Below are 22588 nucleotides of genomic sequence, written 5' to 3'. Positions count from 1 at the left end.
TTATAGCCTATTTGTTTACTTTCCGGCTTTAAACATCCACAATTTTTCAGAACTTGGTGTTTTATTTCTTTGTGCAAAAGCGACAAGGTGCAAACAATAAAACGAGGTGAAAACAATAAAAGTAGCCTATTAAAAGTTTAAATGGCGGTGTTTATGAGTGGAAACCGGAAAGCAGTCTCCAGCGGATGTAGTTAGCGGACCAATCACAGCCAATGCCGCTGCGTTGGTGTTGCGTTGGTGTTGCATCGCCTCGACGCGCGTCTAGGATTTTTGGGAGGTGCACGTCAGGCCCTTGCGTTGGACGTAAGGGGGGTCCGCAAGGACGTAAGGGGTCCGCAAGCCCCCTTGCGTTGTGTCGACGCGGAAGCATAACTTGGGCTAAACATTTTGCGTGTTTCCCGAAACGTTCTTTGCTACGAATCTCTTTTGTACGTCACACGTTGGTAAGAGTGGTCTGGAGCACTCTTAGAGCCTTCTTAGCTCTACCGTAGTGATGTTTCAGCTCCTGACGCTAGTTGCCGCCACTGTACAGTAATCCAGAAATCCCCGCTGCGCATGGAACTGCACATTGCCAGTGTTGTATTTCACGAATGGTTTTAAGTCATTCATGAAGAAAATAATAATAAAATACGTATGCATTTCATCACAAGGCTAAGCTTTACCTCAACCTCAAAAGTAGCCTAGGTATATTACAGTGTCAAAGTCAAGGCATGCACAATCCTGCAAGCAATTTGGGAAATTGGCACGTCGTCAAACAATTCAAAAATGTCATAAATGGACGCCGGTGACGGTTGTGAACGGTGGCAAAACTGTGGCAGCGATACAACGTATCCTCGTGCTGAACCAAAGACGTCACCGTCCTCGGAGCCGTTGGAATACATAATTTTCATAAGGATCAACTTCAATCCCATGGATATATTGACCGACGCGGCTATATTGCATAAGTTTCGACTACAACGGCAACAAATACACATGTAATTAAGGCTGTAATTGGCTCAATCTCCTCCGCTGTTTCTATATTTATTATATCTTTTTTTTAAATCAGTACATGGTAGTATGTTCGACCATGGTTAAATAAATGTTTAGGCCTAGAAGGATTTCTAGCAATGTTTTATTCGCAAACACTGCAATAGCCTACATTTTATAATATAGTGCTGTTATGCACCTGCGCATGAAATGGAAAATCGAACTCTGAGCAATCGATTTCAGCACTTTCTTTCTGGACAGCGCCGTGTACGTATGACGTAAGGAGTGTTTCTTAAGAAGACTCCTAAGAGACCGTTCGGGAACCACGACTATAGAGGTAAACAACTTTGGTAAGTCATAACGTAGGAGTCTTCGTAGCGCGCTAAGAGTGGACGTTATGGGGAAACCAGGCCCTGCACTCTACTTATGTTCTAGTTTAGCATATACCCCTTCCCTGTGGTCGCCTGTTACAGTTTGAGTAGTTTGTTTATCAACTGAAGGAAAGAAGGGGGAGCGCAATGGAGAGCAACCTACCTACCTACTGCTAGCCAAAGTCAGTCTAACCAATTCCTTATGAACAGTTAAAGATCCCATATGATACTGTTTTTCATCAATTTCATCCAAGGTCCAACAACCCTGTTTTCGATATGCATTGTCCCAAACCCATCCATGGTCCTGAATTTCAGCTGTCTAAAAGTTGCTCAAATGAGCTCTACTGAGAACAGGCTGGTTCTGTGTCTGCACCTTTAAATGCTAATGAGCTCCGGCTGTCATTGCCTACTTGGAGAGAGACGGAGACGATGCTGCTTACGCTAGCGGAGCATGCGGCAATGTTTACGGTGGATGTATGGCTATGACTCGCCTATGTGGCTCAGGTTAAGTTGCTGGGTCCCGTATGGTCCGGACAGATCCTTTTACGAGGGTCAGTGTGGAGGTAAAGCCAGCTTTGTACTGGCCCTCGTTACCAAAGCAGTCCGATGTGAAGTGGTTAGATACACACATACAAGCTAACACGAACCTTACACAGCACATAAAAAATGAAAACGCAAAAGACCAGACCCGGACCGTCGTGCACGGCGCTGCGTCGGACACGCGTGCCCCCGGGTTCCGTCCGACCGGAGGCAGCAGTGAAGACGCACCACAGCGCGTGAGACAGAGGGAGGATTGTCTGCAGCTTCAACCGCACCGGGATTTATTCACGAAGCACCAGCCGGATCACCCAGCGCCACAACCGGTAAGTCGAGCTGCGCTCTCCCCACTGTGTTGCGAAACGCCCCCTCTCAGATATCACCTATCATCATGCAGAGGAGTTTGGTCTATGCAAATGACTCCTTTCATTACGTAACAACAGGAGCTGAATCTGAACAGCCTGTAGGAGCACCGTTGTACCAGTGGGTGGGCTGCAGAGACCATGCAGGAGTGGCTTGTTTTCCCTCATCTTGGGAGATGACAGGCTCAGGGAGGACCAGTTTATAGGTGTAGAGACCAGAGAATACCTGTTTTTCATAATATGGGACCTTTAATAGCCAAATGTAATGTTGATTAGCTTCTTTGGTTAATCATATCTCTAAAAATGCAAATGGATATCAATATAGAACAGTTGTTTTCGCTTAAAATGGAGAACTTACAAAACAAAGGCACTTTCGATCAATGCTGTTAGGATAGGAAGGGATAATGGATTGTGGGAAGATACGCAACCACAGACATAATGTATCAACTGCATGTCAATAATAATTGTGTCCATGCAAAAGCAGTTTGCATTAAGAGCATGTTACCTGGTTTTGCAGCTAATAACCCAGTCGCATATTTACGCTCCACATGTAAAGCGTCCTAATTCGATTAATAGTAATAATTAGACCTCCCTCCACTTTTTTATATCTGGGTGGAATTGAAACAATTTGGGTCATCTGGCCCCTTATTCCCAGATCCAAGCTACGGGACATGCAAATCAGATGCAAATGCCACAGAAGAAGAAAAACTAGTTATGGGCCCGGCTAATAAATACTGAATTTAGCCTCTTGGCATTCCAAAAACAGTCAGTTGGGGGTTCGTATGCAAATGGTATGCAAATAGCCCAGACGCAGTGAGCTTTTATTTTGCTGAACCTGAGAACATAGGGAGGTTTCCTGGTGGCTTAGCAAGCCAAGGCACATAACATGTAGTTATGATGTTGCAGGTTTGAAGCCTGCTCATGTTGCCATCCCCAGACAACTATCACACACTCAAGAGGAGGTAGAAATAATAGAAGTGCGGGATGGAAGACAGGAGAAAAGATGTACAATACATTAGATGAGGAGGAAGAAGAAAGGGTAAGACAAGGATAATGGGAGGCATGGCATGTAATTTCAAAAGTAAACCCCAGACACTGTTGGCTGCTGATGAGAGGATCAACGTGGAGACGGAGGCAGAGGGGGAAAAGACTGTCAGAGTAAGAGATACTATTTGATTTTGCAGAGGGAGGTAAGACAAACAAAAAGGGAGAAAGGTTGAATGTGAGCTCAAAAAGACAAGGATGAGAAAGAAGAAAGGAGCTGATGACTTTGAGACCGAAGTAAAAACAAGACAAGTTGGAAAGAAATCAGAAAGATACACAATGAGAGACAGGGAGGCACAAGAGACAGAGATATTTTAGAGGAAAGTGTCTGTGAGAGTGCTCAATGAAAATGTAGGGAAAACCTGCTATTGAGATGGGGAGAAAAGCTGGATACACACAAAGTTTGCTGATCTAGCTCGTTTATAAAAAGAAGGGGGGGCTACATGTAGCAAATTAATCTGAAGGAAACGCATTGTGCTCGCACAACACATGATAAGCTTAGTGGACCAACTTGTTCCACTGGCAATGCCTCCTCAAATTACATGCATCATTGGCAAACGCACACACACACACACACGCTGCTACGTCTCCACCTGCCATTCAACCACATTAGAAATGATCACTATAATGTTCTTAATTGAAACCCAGTGCCTTGAACACATCAACTGATCTCTCTGCCTGCAATGCCACCACATTCAAAATTAAAACTACAAAGCTCTTCATCACAGCCTCTATTCTGCCACACACACACACACACACACACACACACACACACACACACACACACACACACACACACACACACACACACACACACACACACACACACACACACACACACACACACACACACACACACACACACACACACACACACACACACACACACACAGCTGATGTGCTTAGCAGTGAGGAGGGAAAGGAATGTGGATGTTGGCGGGTAGACTGGTGATTAGAGAAGCTGAGAATATTTAGACCATAGACTCATACAAATTGTTAGTCTGGCAGACAACCTTTGAATGCATCTGCATGCATCAATCAATTAGGGTGGTCCTTTTTTGAGCTTCTACATGTTGGACTACTTTTGTGATTGTAAGAACCATGAATACACCTGTGAAGATAGGATGTGTTCACACACATGTGTATAAGGGTATAGTACACAAGGATACCAAATGGGCATATGTGTTCACACACATGTGTATAAGGGTATAGTACACAAGGATACCAAATGGGCATTATGAATGACGCAATGGGGGACTCCACATGACATAAATAATCAAGAGCCTATCCTAACGAAAGACCAAAATTAAAAGCTAAAACACCTCCCTAAGATGTGTATTTAACTACAACTGTGTTATTTGGCTGATTGTACCCGTTAGCCTATACTAAAATAATATACATACATAGTCAGTTTTATTTCCTGTCACTCTCCTATGGGTGTGTTCTAGTATATATTACTTCTAACTGCTATGCCTCATTAAAAATGCATTCTCGATCTTGCCATTTCCAAGCCAGCTTCTTATTTTAACAAGAAAATTGCAGTATTTATTAAAATCGGACTTGAGAAATTACAACAGGCATTTCAATTGATAATACAATGCAACTGTTGGAAGTGTTTTAATATCACAAAGCTGCTGACAGCATTGTGTGTGTACCCATCTTTTTGTGCATCTGTACATGCTTGCTTGCATGTCTGCCTCCATGCATCTGTTCATGAATACATTAGCTAGGTGGGGCGGACATGAAGCCAAATCCCAGAGAATTTGCCTCCTAATTAATAAATCATTACAAAATGGAACAATTTATAGTGTTTTCCATTGTAAATAATTTATGTCTTTGTTCATAGTCAGTGGTGTAATAATCGGTCCGTTTTTCCCCGGGACAAAAAAAATAAATTAAAAAACAAAAAGATGGAAATAATAGGACAAAATGGGAGGAAGATCTGCATAACATATACAAATAAGTGGCCTAAAAATTGTTAGTCAAGGAAAATTACAGAGCAGGGGAGTGGGGGTTGCGCACGCACACTCTCCCTTCTAACAAATTCCATTGAAAACAGATGGCATCAGATTTATCTGATGTCCCGTCACTGTCTTTTTATATGCTAATCCAGCTCCAACACACATCCGTGTCTCTTTAATCAGATACCAGGTCAGATGCTAAATCAAGCTGAGACAATCAAGCTGATAGCGTATTACAATACACTTAGACTGGTAGTCTGACACCAACGTATCAATAGAGTTAACATAGCAAGGGTGATGTTGCTTTCGAGACTTAAAGTATGCTGGTAAATTGGAAAAAGTGTTTCTGCAACACTGCACCACAGCTGAATGTTTTAGCACCATGACATACTTTCTTTGTATAATGTTGACTTATCAATATTTGCCCATATCACTCAAACAGCATTGGCACAGCAGGAGCACCGTCGTTTTCTGGTCAACTCATTTGCATAGTACAAAGGGTTGTTTGCACAAAACTAACATTACCAAAAGTTGATCTACAAGTAGTTTCCAGGCATTGTTTTTCACATCACATACTTTGCACATCATGTAGTAATCGGATTGAGCAACATGATTATATTTTTGGCAACGATGAAACGCCCAACATGTAAAATTTCACCACTGAAGACCAACTTGTTCCCCGTGTAGATGTCTAATGGACATACTGAGACCAGCGTGACCATAGCTTGGGCTTTAAATCACGCTGTCTTTATATGTACACAATGATACATGAGGAACAAAGAAAAGGAGTACAGTGAGCTAAATGAAACGCACGTAATGAATATTGTTCATCTACTTTAAAAGCAGCAACAGATATGTGTGGGGCCGATTACTCTCTAATCATGTATGGATCTCCTCAAGCTTAAATGACCTATTTTCAAGGCCATTTTCAAGGTATGCAGTCCAAGGACAGATAAAATGTTGAGATCATTTCATTTGTCAAGTCAGCATACCGAAGCATGACTAATATGTGACCAAAAACAGGCAGAAATCTAGGCTTGTCATAACAGTTCTGGTCAACCATTGATCAACTATCAACCACAGTATCATGATGACAGGGGAGATTTATTCAAACCACAACTGTAAAATAGGGAACACAACAAAAAGGTTGAACCAGTCAAAGTCACAGTCACACTCACACACACACACACACACACACAGAAGAGTCAGCAGGGGCCTTGTGAGGACAGATTTATCGAGTTCATCCTTGGAAACCACACATACACACACAGTAATCATCAGATCAGATCAGATATCAAAAGGCAGTGTCTGTCTGGAAGATTAGAAGAGCCATCTGTCCGCCATGTGGAAATCCTCGGATTATCAATAAACTTCACACACTTCTGTATGTGCATATATATGTGTACTTGTGTTTGATCCAGCCACTGAGTACGGGATGTAAATTAGAGAGAGAGAGAGAGAGAGAGGGAGGAACAGATGTGCAGAATAAACAACTAAACTAAAAATACAAATAACCACTTCTCCTTTTGGTTGACCTTATCGTTTTATTTTAGATTGAAACCAACAAATCCACATTTTCACTTCCACAAGCATTCATTTTGCAACACAAATAGACACAAACAGACAGCCTGGAAATTAATTGTGGCCACACTTAATGCTTAATCAATACATCGCCATCGATCTATTTCCTGGCTAAACATCACCTGTATTTACTCTGTTAACTGTATAGATCTATACTGCTAATAGAACCCCAGTATGAGAAAGGAGAGTAAGCTTCAATAAGAGCCGCAAAGAAAGAAAGTACAAAAAGACAAAATTCCGAAAAAGTGGTTGACTAGATGGAAAATGAGGAAAAGTTTCAGGCAGATTCAAGCGTAATTATTGCTCGTCTACACTATGACTTGCCGAGTGGACAGAAGACAAGCCATTAGGTTTGTAACCTGGCGAAGACCACACACTGTTCACAATTTATCTCTGGTCAAGCAAGGTCCTGCCGATGCTTTCAGTCAAGGCGTCTTTTCTGCTCGGTGATCAAGGTTGCTTTCCCGATGATGATTCAAATTAAACCCACTGGTCGAATCATCCGCAGCTTTTAAATCCACTCTATCAAATACCTGTGCTGTCACATGGAAGTGCACATAGCTGATTCATTTATATGTATGAAGGAGAGATCAGACAGACACATGTAGAATACATTTATTACAAAGGACAGAAGTGCGCACACAACCAAGCACGCTCGCCGCCTTGTTTTAAAACACTTGTGAGGACCCCTGAATTCTTTAACCTATCCAAGTATTCCCTTATTCCTTTGTTCAAATGCAATGACTGGTCCTTACAAACACTCATGAATTCATACGACACTCAAACACTCATGCTCACACTTTTCTCTCCTCACTCACAGGTAGGCAAAGCTTTCATTTCAGCAGGAGGCCTCATATGAACGTGGACACACAGCGCTCCAGGTCACCCCTGCTTTCCATTACAGCGGGTGGTCAGCGAGTAATGGCGCTGATGGCTGAACAGTGGACACTCAGACGGAAAGCAGAGGTTATCATCCAAAACAACACAAAAAAGGGCCAAGGGAAAGAGAGGGAGACAGAAAAGCCTCAAAGGGGGCCTTGAAAAGTCATTTACCACATGTCCTTGAACACCCAACTTCTTTGCTTTTTATCCAATTTCACCCACACACTTTCTCCACCCACACCAACAGCCTTGCACGCCACGTTAATTAGTAATGTCTTTCAAGCTTTCATTTCCTCCTCATGAGGGAAATTACATTTGTTTTCCTTGTTGAGTCAAGATGACAGGGCAAACAAAGGACGAATTAAAAGTGAGGAAGAGTAAAAAGTCTTCAGCTTGTAAAATAAACAGTCAGGCTAATTATTCAAAAAAGAAAAGCAACAATGAGTTGTCAAATGTCAAAGAATATAGATAATGTTGCTTTGATATTTTTAGCTCTACTGTCAAGGAGACCGACGTGATATTGTGCCGTTTGTCCCCCAAGAGAGGAAAGCTAAGTGAGTCCCTGACATCACTCAACCGTATAAAAGCACTGACATTTTGAAATTAGGGACGTTTGTTTGTCAAATTATGTGAATAAAATTCAATTTGTCCTGTGGTGGCCCAAATTAACCCATTGTTTGCCGTGTCCTATCCGACACAGCATCTTGCAACTCAACTTCATAGCTCAAAGTTGAAGGTGGCTGAAGAAAGTAGAAGAAAGAAAAGTGAAGAAATATTTTATTGCACAGAAACTGAGGCCCTAGTTTACATTGTCCACCATGATGGAACATGCCTCACAACTACAGCAACAGGTAGATGAGGCGATATTCTATGAGTTACATTAACAACTTTTGCGTTGCCCACGGTACAGCTCAAGTTGAAATGCAGTGGTTAAATGCCTTGATAAATGGCACCTGATGCACCGCGTTGAAGGGGCGGGAAAGCATGACTTGGTGATGGAGATGTTGGTCTGATATTTGAACCGTCAGTCTTTATGCCATAAGCTTTACTATTTTGCTATCAAATTGCATCTGCTGTCAGAAATTGTCATCTCCCTTTGATTTAAGGCTCAACACTTGTGAGCAAAACCTGGCTTCACGGCTCATCCCTTTTCTAGACAACCTCCTACCCTCCTTGTTTCTTAGACCCTCCCTTCCTCGATCCACTCCACCCCCAAGCCTTTCCCCTCGGCTCTTGCCTTATCCCATTACTCACATCCCCTCCATGATATTCCCATTATATCCCTTCAAGGTATTCCCGATCCCTGTGGAATGCAGGCGGTATTCCTGGGATAGCAGGGGGTTGCCTGGCTGGCTGGCTTCAGCTGGGAATAGGGAATAAGCTTCCTTCCTCTTGAGGAAAGAAGAAACTCCTAGCCAGCTTCTCCCTTCATTTATCTGCAGCTTTCTTCATCAGAGAAAGCACAAATGAATGAACAGTTATTCTTGCAGCCATTCTTCTCTCTCCCCTACCTTTTGCTCTTCTTTCTGGTTTGAGAGACAAGGGTGAGATCTCACCACTGAGGAATCAATTTGTTCTGTCTTCTGCTATTTCTCAGAGGAACAAGGAGCTGACTTGCCTACATATGGGAAGTGCTACTAGGAATAAGGAAGTTCATCCTTTCCTTGGAGAAATGAGTGCCAAGGAGGAATAATCCTCATCACTTACTAACACTTGTGGGCATCACATTAACCATTTTGTGTTTTAACAATTAGTAATGTGGCGGTAAAAAATGCCAAAACAGGGTGATATTAATAACTCCCTCCACTCCGATGACATTTTCTCTCCCACCAGGTGAGTTTGCGATGCTGTCAAAATCCCTGACCTAAATGTAATCAATAGATTAGATTGACCACTGATCCTTCCTTTCCTCAAGTCATCCCGTTTCTTTCGTCTCCTTTATCCATAGTTCCCTCAAGGGAATCTTAAGGCATGAATGGCTAGGGTCCTTAATCCCATGGCCTCTAATGGTTACTGGGTGCCTACATATGGGTCACCTTGTAGGATCTCACACACACACACACACACACGGATCCCTCTAATCTCTTGGCCTCTAAATGGTTACACTTGACTGCCTAGACTCATGGGTCCATTTGTAGGACCTTAGACACATTCAACAGCCTTTGAAACTGTGTGTGTGTGTGTGTGTGTGTGTGTGTGTGTGTGTGTGTGTGTGTGTGTGTGTGTGTGTGTGTGTGTGTGTGTGTGTGTGTGTGTGTGTGTGTGTGTGTGTGTGTGTGTGTGTGTGTGTGTGTGCGCGCGTGTGAGAGAGAGAGAGAGAGAGAGAGAGACAAAGACAGTATGTTTTACAGAAATGAAGAGAGCTATTCCATTATCATTTTAACAGTATTGCTCTGTTCAAGCCACACATACATTAATACAAAAACGATTAGTCCTATTAGTCCTATGCACTAATGTCGGGACTTGAATTATAATAATTTCCATTGTCAATTCAGACAAAGTACTTATGGAGATAAAAAATAAAAAAAAGTAAAACATGCCATTCAGCAGTTACGTTTTGTGATCGCAAAATCGCCATAATAAGACACCCGTTATGCCAAATGATAATTGTATTATTCAAAATTGTTTAAACCTCACCACACTAGTATTTACATATCCATACTGCTTAGCCTGTCTACCTGTCAAATGTCTGCTCTGAACATGAGGGTATTATATTTATTTATTATTTTTTATTTAAGTACATGCAGGGATGAAAATGCCTTTCAATGTCTGGACCCATGTAGATTCAGTTTCTAGTGTAGTTTCTAGTAGTCATTTTCCTACTATACCATTTCAACTGATTCATATCATTTGCTGCCAACTTACCATTTCCCATTTGCTTAACCTCCCTTTCCCCCCTTATCGCTCTGTCGTCTCTCATTCCTCAAACCAATCCCCTCTTGTCTCTTTACCTTTCTTCAATCTGGTTTCCGTCCACCTCTCCATTTCTGGAGATTTCCTAGCGTCTAGTTCATTTTTCCTGGCAGCATTTTGCCCTCCCTGTTCACCTCCATTTGCTTTGGCTGATTTTGGCTTCAAATGCATGTGCATCTCTCGGCTGTACCCTTCATCCCAGCACCCACCTCCCCTCCCCACGGACTTTTCCTCTCATCTTTCCTCACATCGCTTTGCCCTTCACTCATTTCCATCTCCCTTTCCCTCTCTCAGTCAGCAATGTGACACACATAGTCGTGAGATAGTGGAAAGACAGAGCGAGCATACAGTCTTTTTCAAGCTTTTCAGAATGATGGCCGTCTCTCACACACTTTCTCTATGCAATATCAATTTCCACTATGTCTGCAACTGTGTGTGGGAAGAGCGATCGTGTGTGTATGAGCAGGATGTCTGCGCTAACGCGTGTGTGTGTATATATGTGAGAGGTGGAGTCAGAGAGAACATTGTAAGTTTCCATTGGCTGTATCATCGCGGCGTGTAATGTTGCGTAGCACACAGTCAGCCAATAAGAAGGTCCTCACACACTCCGTTTTATGAATGAGACGGCATGTATGCGAAGTACACACAGTCTCAGAGTGAGAATACGCTACAGTGATGCAATACAATCACACAGAGCAATAGAAGCGCTCGTAACTCGGATGCAGTACGAGCTGAATCAGAACAGTTCAACAATGGTTCAGCTTAAATATCTAAATCCTGTCAATTAAATATCCTGGAAAATGGATATAAATTGGGAAAAAAATGTGAAATGCCACTATATTTCTATAAAACGTACAAATACAACAAGTGTTTTTCTTCCTTTATTTTAAATGTATGATGAAATGAAAGCATATTTAATACATTCTAATCCAAAGCCAATGTATTTCATATCAACCATGATTTCAAAGCCGTTCGTAGTCTAATTGGCACTGTAAACATTAACATTGTGTGCGACACCTCTGGCATTTTCTACCAACAGCACCTGTAATACTTGCTCATCAATAACGCTCATCAAAACATCCTCTCTCTGAAAGCCATATCCTCCAACCGTCTGTGTCCAAACCAGGAACTGAGAACGCCTCATTTGGCTGACATTGTGTGCTGGGGAGTCATTTCGCCTAACCAGTATGTAAAATCATAACTGAAGTGCTGTGTGTGAGGCAGGCTGGCAGTGAAGACATTGGGAGGGGAGGAGAGCAGCCAAAAACAATCAAAATATCCTAGTGTGACTTTCCATGAAGGGTGTGTGAGTGTCTGAGTGTGGATGCATGCGCATGAGTGCGCGCCCATACACGAGTACACACGCCTTTCTATGAAGTCACTATTCGGCACATTGCTCTGCTGCTGTGTGTGGTTCTTTTTGTTATCAGTGTGTTATCATGAGTAAACAGTGCCCTCTTTAGGTGGACAAAGGAACTGCTCAGGATTAACCACGCTGAACAAACAGGCAGTCTAACGAGAATGGAGACAATGAAAGCAGAGAGGAGAAGTGACACAGGTTGTTTCATTGAAGTAAAACAGAATGAGACAGAAAACAAACGGGATATTTTCTTCAGATTGTTCACGATTAGTAAATATTATATATGTCCGATCTTTTATAACAGAATGGGTGAACTGGCTGCAGCCACAGTTTAAACACGAGGCAAAAAAAGACTTCTTTATTATTAAATAATAATGTACAAACCAAGATGCTCTCCAACTAATCTGTCACCAATATTTTTCTTTAAACCTACAACCCGTTCTTATTCAACTAGGCAAGTCAACAAGGCTCTTGTTAGGTAAAAGTCTACACGATGTCTTACAGTATTACATTATTGATTTCAGGTTAATTAACAGTGTTAACTAAAAGGATAGGTATATTATATTGATAAATAATGAATACATAACATCATGTGTAGCCTTCAAGGACTAAAAGTTACAACTTTTAAAACTATGAATGAGAATGCAGAGCATGTTTTTTCAGAAGGATGACCTCATCCTGATACTGCAGAGATCCATTCTTTCAACAAAAAGTGATTCCAGTGAGCCAAGGCTGCCACCTAGAGGCCACCGTAAGAACTGCTACTACGGCACACAAAAGTGATGTCATAGTTTAAGAAAGAAAGAGTTGGAGAGGAAGATGAAAGGGGGACGGGCAGTGGGTGTGAAAGAGAGAACAGGCAGGAAAAATGAGCGGGAGGGAGAGAAGGTGATGTCATGTTTTAAGAGCTGCGGAAGCATTCTTTGTCCAAACTCTTCCGTTAAACTCTGCAGATCGACACTACGGATATGAACAACAGACACGACAGAGGTGTCATTCTGATATTAATAGGATATCATCATATGAACGACAAAATAGTCATAACATTGACTCGCAAATTGTAATGATCAACCTACTCAAAGTCCTAATTTTCAGTCTGGCCACATACTAGACACGACATCCTTCAGAAGCCCAATTCAGTCCTTGTCATTCCTGTCTATTCCACTCTCCCCAATACACTCCCAACAATTTCATGCCATTCTAGACAATTGCATTGCATTCCATACTATACCATTCAAAACAATCACTGCCTCTCCTGAGTGTAATCTCCTGTGATTCTGGCCATGACAGGCAATTTCTTTTTCCAACAACCTCACAGTGAAAAACAGTGAGCAAAGATACACACACCCAAAAGGAGAGGTGGAGATAGTAAGAAAAACAAAGAGGTGATGTAGGAGGAAAGAGACAGAAGAAGGGACAAGGAAGCCAAGAAAAAGGAAAAAAGAAGAAAAACAGAGAAGCGGGAGACGGACATCAAACTAATCCTTTAGCTTTAGCAGTGAAACACTGACCTTTAAAGTATTTTGATGAGAGGGGGAGTGAGAGGGAAACAACAAGGCAGGAGGACAGAGAGTGTATTCTCAAGCTTCATCTGTGAAGGGTATAGGCATATCTGAGCTACATAGTGGGATAAAGCCGTATTAACTCAAGTGGTAAATAAGGGAGGACTGCTCTTTACCTAAGCCGCTCCTGAGGGCTAATGCAGACAGAGAAATGCACACACTACTCATGAAACCTGTTTACCAATAGTAAACATATTGGGCCATAACTTTAACCTTTGTCATCCATGGCCATGTTGTGAGAGCTGTGCTATGATCACAACCTGAATAGAACCAGGCTTGAAGAAAGATACACACAGATAAACACAGACTGCAGCACCTCATCAGGGTGTATTCCAGAAAAGCAGGTTTTGCTAAAACTCTGAGTTTGTTATCCCTGAGAAGAGGGATACTGAGTTTTCCATTCCAGAAAGAGAGCAAATTTAATCTTTGGGTCAGTTACCATGGTAACCGACTGTGAAATTAACTTTTGTGGAAACAATTGTGGAAAAATGGGACGTCCTTTCCTCATCAACCAAATAGATATGAAAGAAAATGTGATTCTAGCAGCCTCACGTCGGGTGAGGATTTTGCTTATTTAGTAGATTTTACCGTTTTTCCTCACAAGTTATCAGTTATCTAAACAATATTCTCCTACTTACATTTTCAACATTTCATATTGCGGGCATAATCCCTGACCTGAACAGATTCTTTGTATAGCCCTTAGATTTTTTGCAACCGAGAATGTTCTGAAATGTTGAAGGACATTTCTGTGTTGAAATATCCACTGATATTTACTGTTTAATATGTGAAATATGATTAAAAACATATGCTTTAGTGTTCTTATTTGTGCAATATTTGAATGCTTAATTTTCAACTGCAGCCACATTCTTTGTGTGCCTGTGAGATGGCACCTACAGTATCAATTATCAAATGGTTATTTTTTTTTATTTAGCGAACCACGGGAATTTAACCCGTCACCTGCGTTGCGAACCATTACACAACAGTTTTATTAAGCTGCATATTTGAAAAGGAAATGTTATCAAGTTTTTGATCAATCGACTGCAGCTATTTTGCTGCGTTTTCTAAGGATGAGCTCATTTCTCCATAAACACTCAGTAATATCTCTAACTCTCTCCTGGTTGCCATGGTAAATCATAGTATCACCATTCCATTGATAATGGCTTTGTAGAGCCGGCAGGCATGTGTGGAACTGAGAGAAACATACTCGTAGTTGATTGAACTAATTCAGAACAGCTGTTCAGGAACCAAAAGTTGGTCAACTCAGAGTTCGGTTCAGAGTTTGTTAAAGCGGCTTTCTGGAATACATCCCAGGTATACAATATCCCCATCAAGACACGAAGCCTGATCACACTCTCCTGCAAATGCATGCAAGTCATACAAACTATATGCAAAGGTAACCTAAAAGCCATTTAAAACAACTAAAATTGCAACTGTGACACATTTTTCTTTTGACCCATCGCCTGTTTCTGGGTTGAAAACGGTTGACGATTCCCTTCAAGTGTATTTCTCACAGGCATACACACACAAACTGATGTGTTTGATCTTGAAAAAATGATGGATGCCAAACAGGCTCAAAAAGGATCAATACATTTAAAATTATGTGCTGTTCATTTGATAATAATAATGACTAAAAGGAGTGATTCTATTGAACAAATATTCATACTATTATTTGGGATTACTTCCACTAAACTAAAACACAATTAAACCGCACTAATATTTGCTGAATACTTTCTGGAATACAGGATCTCCGTGTGGTCACTGCATGGTACTACTTTAAGGAGAGGAGGACACAGAAACAAACCTAATCCGGAGATTACAAAAATTCAATATCCATAACAGCATGCCTTAACCTCATTACCTTAGAGTGTATTACATTACGACGTCTTCGTTCTGAAATGTGTCTTTATCTGCCGAGGACCTTCAGACAACAGGAGAAACTATGTACTGTAATCAGATTCTGAGACAGATGTATTTCTCATACAGAAATCAGTGGGAATACAAAACAACAAACTAAAAACAGGTCTCCCTGCACTCCGCCACCGTTCCACTAAATTCAGGGTTTTTCCCCCAATCACAATAAGATCATATCGTGATCGTGATGCATCACCACACCTGTGATGATTCCCGCCTCTAGTGTCTTCATGGAAAACACAATTTCATCGCCAATGTTGCACTTTCCGGCATTTTTAGCGGCGGTAGTATTACATTGATGTGGTGGGGCTGTATCGTAATCAGCATAATGAACCGGGAAAGGCATTGCCAAAACTACCAAAGAGGAAGAAAAGTGAGAGCCAGTGTTAAACATGGAAAAGTATGTGACTGACTGAATGACTGAGTCAGTGATCAGATTACACCTTCGGACCTTTGCACAGAAGGTGCATCGCTGGTAACGTCTTTGCCACCGCAGCAAAAATAAAAGTCACTAAAGAAAAGAAAACAATTCACATCAATCATATGGAACATGGGAAGCTGATGGTGATTATTAGTCTCCCATTCCAATGGTTAAATATAGTTTTATATCGCCAGCTGGCGTTAATGATGTGTGCCTGAATGCCATATTGTACTGTGACTACAGTACAATGTGGCTTTTTGTAACACCATGTATGGTACAGGACAGTACACATGAACGTGTGTGTACATGATCAGGATGGTACCGCCTCATTTTTAACGATTTTGTGGCATCTGCTATAACGACTCGGCTGCCAAGGCCCTCTGGAGAAAATTCTTAAAGCAAAGAAAGGTGGGAAGGACAAAGAGATTATTTCATGCAAAGATAATGAAGATCATCTATCTCAGTCTCCCCCTGCTTTGTCTGTGTCAGTCGTTCTCACTTGTGCAAACACACACACAGTAAATCCCTGATGAAAGGCCCCTGGTAAGTCTGGCTTCCATGCAAAAAAACATGCAAAATGTAAGATGAAAGGTAGTACAAAGACAAAGTCAAGCTTTGTATAACAATCTGTAATCTGACTCCTGTCAACTTTGGTGCATCACTCAGGATAAAACATTATCAATTAATTAGAAAGTGTGCTACTCTGGCTCTGATGCAGCCACATGTCTCCGTCTGCAGGATGTCCTGCCCACCAAATAATATAAGGTTGGTCAGTCGATCCCTAGACTTAGCCATGATGAAGAATATCTCCTTAAACTTAATAAAGAAGTGACTTTAACCCAAAACATCCATAAATAAGTTGTATAAGATATAATATATATAATAACCAATCATCCTAAACAAAGCAATGTAATGAAGCAGATTTACTTTCAAACAGTGACTGGTGACAATTTTGGAAGGCACTTTTAAATGATATTTTGCTGCTGAGGGGGGCACTTAAGAGAACAGATGTTCTTCTTTATGTTTTTTTTATATTTACAAATAACAACAAACACTAGATTCAACTAAATAATAATAATAAATAATACTTGACAATGATGCTGACATTCAGTGATTACAGATTTAACAACTCTATAAACCACCTTGACAGAAAAAAAGAAAGTCTTATATAAGTTATATCCTGAAATATACTGAAATTGAAAAAATAAGTTCTCAAAGAGGCTGTTATATGTTAACGAGCCACGGTGACATGCAGTTAGTAGGGATGCAACAGTTCTCAATATAATATTGAACCGTATGGTACGCCATGCACGGTTCAATACGCACTTTTGAATTGAGGTATTTTTTTCAGTTTTGCAATAAAATTTCATGTTTCCATGCTTTCATTTCTCTCTGAATTGGCTATGTCTGAGCTTTAGAGGAGCACTTGAACGCAGCATGTGTTTACAAGCTGCGGATGGGGAAGCGCCTCCCTGCCGAGTAAATATCCAATGTCCTGGAAGCAGGATGGCTGAGCAGATAACACCATCAGTTAAAAAACACTTGTCTCTTGCTGATGCCTTCCAACAAGCCTATTCTACCGGTGCAGAAAAACACAACATAACAAGTGCAGTGGGAACGTTTATTGCAAAAGAGCCATCATTTCAGACCGATTGTTCAGGAGTATGCCGACTTCTATTGAGTGGTATTATCATCCTTGCATTCTGTGCCTCTCCTTAGCGGCTGAAGAACCAAATAACCTCAAACGGCTACAGTATGTAGTCGTAGGATCCGGCTGGTGTGGTTTTAGAGTGGCCACGAAAGATCCGTCCACTGCTGTGTCTCTTTCTGACGCCTCTCCCTGACTGCCAGTGCTGCTTCCTGGTCTCTGTCTGACCCCTGAGCTGCCCTCTCCCTGCTCTGTCTATTGCAATACACACAAACAATATGCACAAATACATTTTAGAGCAGAAATAAAAAGAGTAGTTGTGAAATAGCTGTGGATATTAATCTCAGAGTCACTCTGATCCTATAGACATTTCTTTAGCCAGTTATAATCTCTCCTCACCTGTCTCGGACTGATGGTCAGTGCTGCTGCCTGCTCTCTGTCCTGACCCTGTGAGCTGATCTCTCCCTGCTCTGTCTATTGCAATTATATAGATTAAAAAAATATATGCAAAACACATGTTTTGTGTAGAATTGAGAAAAGTAGTTGTGAAATAGCTGTGGAAATAAATCTCTTATGCTATAGATATATTTTCTCAGCTAATTATTATCTCTCCTCACCTGTGAAGCCCCTGCATGACTGTCAGTGCCTTCTTCTCCACCCTGCTTTCTATTGTAGCAATAAATGTTTGTTTTTAATCTGCAAAGTAATAGTGAGCACAAATTATGAGCAGAAACAAATAAATGGGTCTATTCCTGGCTCAGGTTATTTTAGGAAAAGTCAGGAACTTAGAAATGTAGGGGTTGTATTTTAACAGTCAGCCTTCATGTATTTGTAAAAAGCATGGGGGACCCCCTTGCCAGGTCTCGTGTTAACTGAGCTATACTGGCATCTAATTCATTTGACATATTTAGCAAACATTATCAACAGGCAACAGCATTATTCAACTTACACAGTTCGGTTTGAAGAAAGAGTGCAAGGTTTTCTGCCTCTTGCTGGCTGGTTTACTGAACATTATTACAACAACAGCGCTGCCAGCGAATGTCTCAATTGTGTGGCTATCGGTCTGCCGCCGTCTATTCATGGTGCATTTAAGGACAGCTCGGAAAAACGTATTACAACATCTAACAAATGTGCTACGCGCCTGGCCATCGCGCACATTTCAGCACTAACGTAATTCCCGAACACCGAGATAACTCTTGACACAGAGTTATCTCACTGTCCACTGTATGTCGGAGTGGGAGATGAAGAGCGCAGTACTCCAAACCCATCCCCTGCATGAAAGTCATATAAAGCTACTTTAGCACAGGTATTTTTATTTAAAAACGGTGACTTTATGTTTAATGGTACTTTTATATAAAACAGTGACTTTGTTTATTTCAAATATGTACATTTACTTTTGAAATTATTTAACTCCCTCTTATCCAGTCGACAAGGCTAAGATGTACTTTTGCATTTGAAAGTGTTACAGTGTTATTTTTTTTAATATACTTTTATTTTATCATAAAATACACCTGGATGTGTCTGAATGTAAAAAAAATAGATTTGCTTATAAGCAAAATAAAGAAAACATTTTATAATATATAAATAGCAATTTTTTTTTGTCCTTATGCAATCAAATGTACGTACCGAGGTACTTATTGAACCTTAACGAGGTACGTATTGAACCGTGGGCTAACTGTATTGTTGCATCCCTAGCAGGTAGTCACACTGTTCTATTCTGCCGTCTCCCATTGCATCAGTGTGCCGTTTCTCAACTGGCACCACATCATAAACTCGATCCCACTGAATTCTGGGAAAGATACCAGGTGAGGTTGGTTCTCAGTGGTCTTCTTGAGCTTGTAAAGCTTGGGCCGGCTTGTAAACTTTCCTCTCAAGTTGGGTACAAATTCCACCTCGTTCTTAAGGCTAAGCAAACTCCAAGCATTTAACATTAATCTTTAACCAAATACATTTGCTCGGCCGGGTTTGTTGAGGCTCGGAGGCTCAATTAAGAACCAAAAGAGTCTCCGACTGGAATAACACACAAGGTGCAGCTTACTTACAAAGCAACACTGCCCCCTTGTGTTTAACAAGAATAATGACATCAGTTCCATTGACACCTAAATTACACAATTGTATCACTGCAGACTTTCATTCATCGAGTTACTATGAATAGATATTAGTAGAATACTAAGAGGGATGGATGTGATGTATTTTAGACTGATGGATTGAATGTGACATTCTGGTAGTATTGCATATGTATTCACTGACCTCAAATGTCAACGGACTTAATACAAACGGCCACAAGTAAACAATCTCTTACCAGTCATCGTGTATCCGCTGGCAGCTAGCTGTCCGGCCATGTACTCTCCATCTGAGTTGTTATGACTGCAGCCCCACGTTTTCATCCAGATTTTTTGGGTGCCAGGAATCAAACTAAAAATGAACAACAATGAAATATGTTTGTGTTATATGATGCATGGGAATGAAAAAGAAATCTAAATAAATATCTAAAACAAATTTAAATCTTTTTAAATCTGTCATGGATCGAAAGATGATGGATGATTAAACTTGCCAACGTTATCCCACGTGTAGCGTCTGTAGGGACAGACTGTTAAGGTGCTTTCACACCTAACCTGTTTGATTTAGGCTGGTTGGACCAAACTCTGGTGCAGAACAAACAATGAGACTGCTTCCATGCATGCTCTGGTGTGGTGCATGCAGTATGAAAGGAAAGTGGACAAACCACAGAATGTAGTGATATGGATAAGATATCATATATGATATTATACATCTACCATGAGGCCTTGTTTTTCTCCTATTTGTACTCGTCCATTATCGTTCATGACATACGAGGTCCAGTGACAACCTCAACTAACAAAGCTCACATCAAGTATCTCTTCATAAGTTCATTGAGTTTCTGGCTGTGACCAGAATATGGTTTTCCCAACACGCTCATGTATCCGTGATGATAGACTATGGGTCATTCCGTGTCATTTCATCAAATTTCTGAAAATCTTCCCACCTGAACATCTCAGAATGTCCTGAAAAAATTCAAGTACAAAGACACACTTGTTAATAGGACTAATCCAAAATATTAGGTCTCCACTATCAATAGTTTTCTCATGAAACATCATTGAATGAAGGGTAGTTTAGACATTTAGACAGTTTTTGGCATCATGCTCTGAAAAGCCATTTTTAAACAGCAATATCTGGAAAACTATCTCACCTGTGGCCTTCAAGATTTTTACAGAGTATATCTGTTACTAATAGCCTCCAGACATGGAATATCAGGGATGTAGCTCAATGATAACCTAGTATGGTAGGTACTTAAAATGAGGCTTGTTGAAATAAAGTAGTACATTTGAAGGATGGCTGAGCTCCCATTTTTGCAGATAAAAGACTTCTATCACTTCTGCCTCTATCTCTGGTGTTAGCTTAAACATTCTACAAAATATGGTCTCTCTCAGATGATTAGTTTCACAGATATTAAGGCTCAAAAATGGAAGTAAACACATCTTTGCCCAACTTCAGAGTCATATTCCAAAAAACTGACAACACGTATCAGGTCCAAACTTACTTTTTTTGAAAGATCATATTCTTGTTAAAATCATATTAAAAAATCGGGAGGGTGTTTTGCCTCATTTTGTCGCAGTGATTTTTTAAAATCCTGATATTGGTGGGGTTTTTGTGTCCGTTTTTGGTACTGCATGTCTTAATATCCTACAAGTAAACATCACAGCAGGGCAATTCACATGTGTTTTTTACCATATACCAAAGACTTACATGTGCCTAAATGCTACTGATAAATTTAGCCTTACGAAAACATTAAAATGTAGCACAGTTGTAGTTACAGAGGCAATACGTCCTTGAATGTGAGTTAAACATGGTGAAAGCAGCTTTTAATGTCTTAAACCATGAACAAACACAGCATAATATTGAAGACTGTCTAGTCTTTGGTAAATGGTAAAAAACACATTTGAATTGCCCTCCTGTGATGTTTACTGGTAGGCTATTAGGACATGCAGTACCAAAAACCAGCCACAAAAACCCCACCAATATCAGGATTTTAAAAAAATCACTGCGACAAAATGAGGCAAAACACCCTCCTCATTTTTTGATATGATTTTAACAAGAATATGATCTTTCAAATAAAGTAAGTTTGGACCAGATACTTGTTGTCAGTTTTTTGGAATATGACTCTGAAGTTGGGCAAAGATGTGTTAACTTCCATTTTTGAGCCTTAATATCTGTGAAACTAATAATCTAAGAGAGACCATATTTTGTAGAATGTTTAAGCTAACACCAGAGATAGAGGCAGAAGTGATAGAAGTCTTTTATCTGTAAAAATGGGAGCTCAGCCACTCTTCAAATGTACTACTTTATTTCAACAAGCCTCATTTTAAGTACCTACCATACTAGGTTATCATTGAGCTACACCCCTGATATTCCATGTCTGGAGGCTATTAGTAACAGATATACACTGTAGATATTTTGAAGGCCAAAGGTGAGATAGTTTTCCTGATAATGTCGTTTAAAAATGGCTTTTCAGAGTATGATGCCAAAAACCGTCTAAACTACCCTTCATTCAATGACGTTTCATGAGAAAACTGTTGACAGTAGAGACCTAATATTTTGGATTAGTCCTATTAACAAGTGTGTCTTTGTACTCAAAATTTTTCAGGACATTCTGAGATGGTCAGGTGGGAGGCATTTGATGAAATGACACGGAATGACCCCTATGACAACCACCATATCCAATCAATGGGTTACCAGACCACATGGCTTCATGTTTACATAAATTGGCGCATGTCTGCATGAAGATAAAATGGACCAGGATTAAGTAACGTTACAGTCCTTCTTTTCCAAATAAAAGAAAAAATAATAAATCAGCTCTGCAATGTTTGTTTTAATTCTTCTTCGACTATACTGACTGAAATAAACCGATAAACTCTTAAACATGATCATTTCATTTTTATCTTCATGGGAATTTTTCAGTTTTTATTCAGTTTTAATGGAGAAATATTAAAATATCATAGTCAACATACCACCCCACATGTATCACATTCACAATCAAGTTGATTAACTAA

General features: G+C 40.5%; 2 protein-coding genes across 2 annotated transcripts in view; one reads left to right on the top strand and one right to left on the bottom strand.

Annotated features, from left to right (window-relative positions):
- cdkal1 (CDK5 regulatory subunit associated protein 1-like 1) overlaps window positions 1-22588 on the bottom strand; it is a 216951-nt gene that overhangs the window by 192836 nt on the left and 1527 nt on the right. The window contains exon 3 of the mRNA XM_084026002.1: window positions 19822-19934. Within this exon, the coding sequence (XP_083882128.1) occupies window positions 19822-19934 (113 nt within the window). The remainder of the gene's footprint in view (window positions 1-19821; window positions 19935-22588) is intronic.
- The window catches only part of LOC311023896 (tumor necrosis factor receptor superfamily member 11B-like), a 214375-nt gene continuing 198460 nt past the window's right edge, over window positions 6674-22588 (top strand). The window contains exon 1 of the mRNA XM_084026005.1: window positions 6674-6677. The gene's annotated coding sequence lies outside the window, so the exon portion shown is untranslated. The remainder of the gene's footprint in view (window positions 6678-22588) is intronic.

This window comes from Eutrigla gurnardus (assembly GCF_963514095.1).
Source record: "Eutrigla gurnardus genome assembly, chromosome: 14".
In the NCBI taxonomy this organism is placed as follows: Eukaryota; Metazoa; Chordata; class Actinopteri; order Perciformes; family Triglidae; genus Eutrigla; species Eutrigla gurnardus.
The sequence above is the reverse complement of the archived record's forward strand: the minus strand, read 5'-3'. Positions and strand labels throughout refer to the sequence as shown.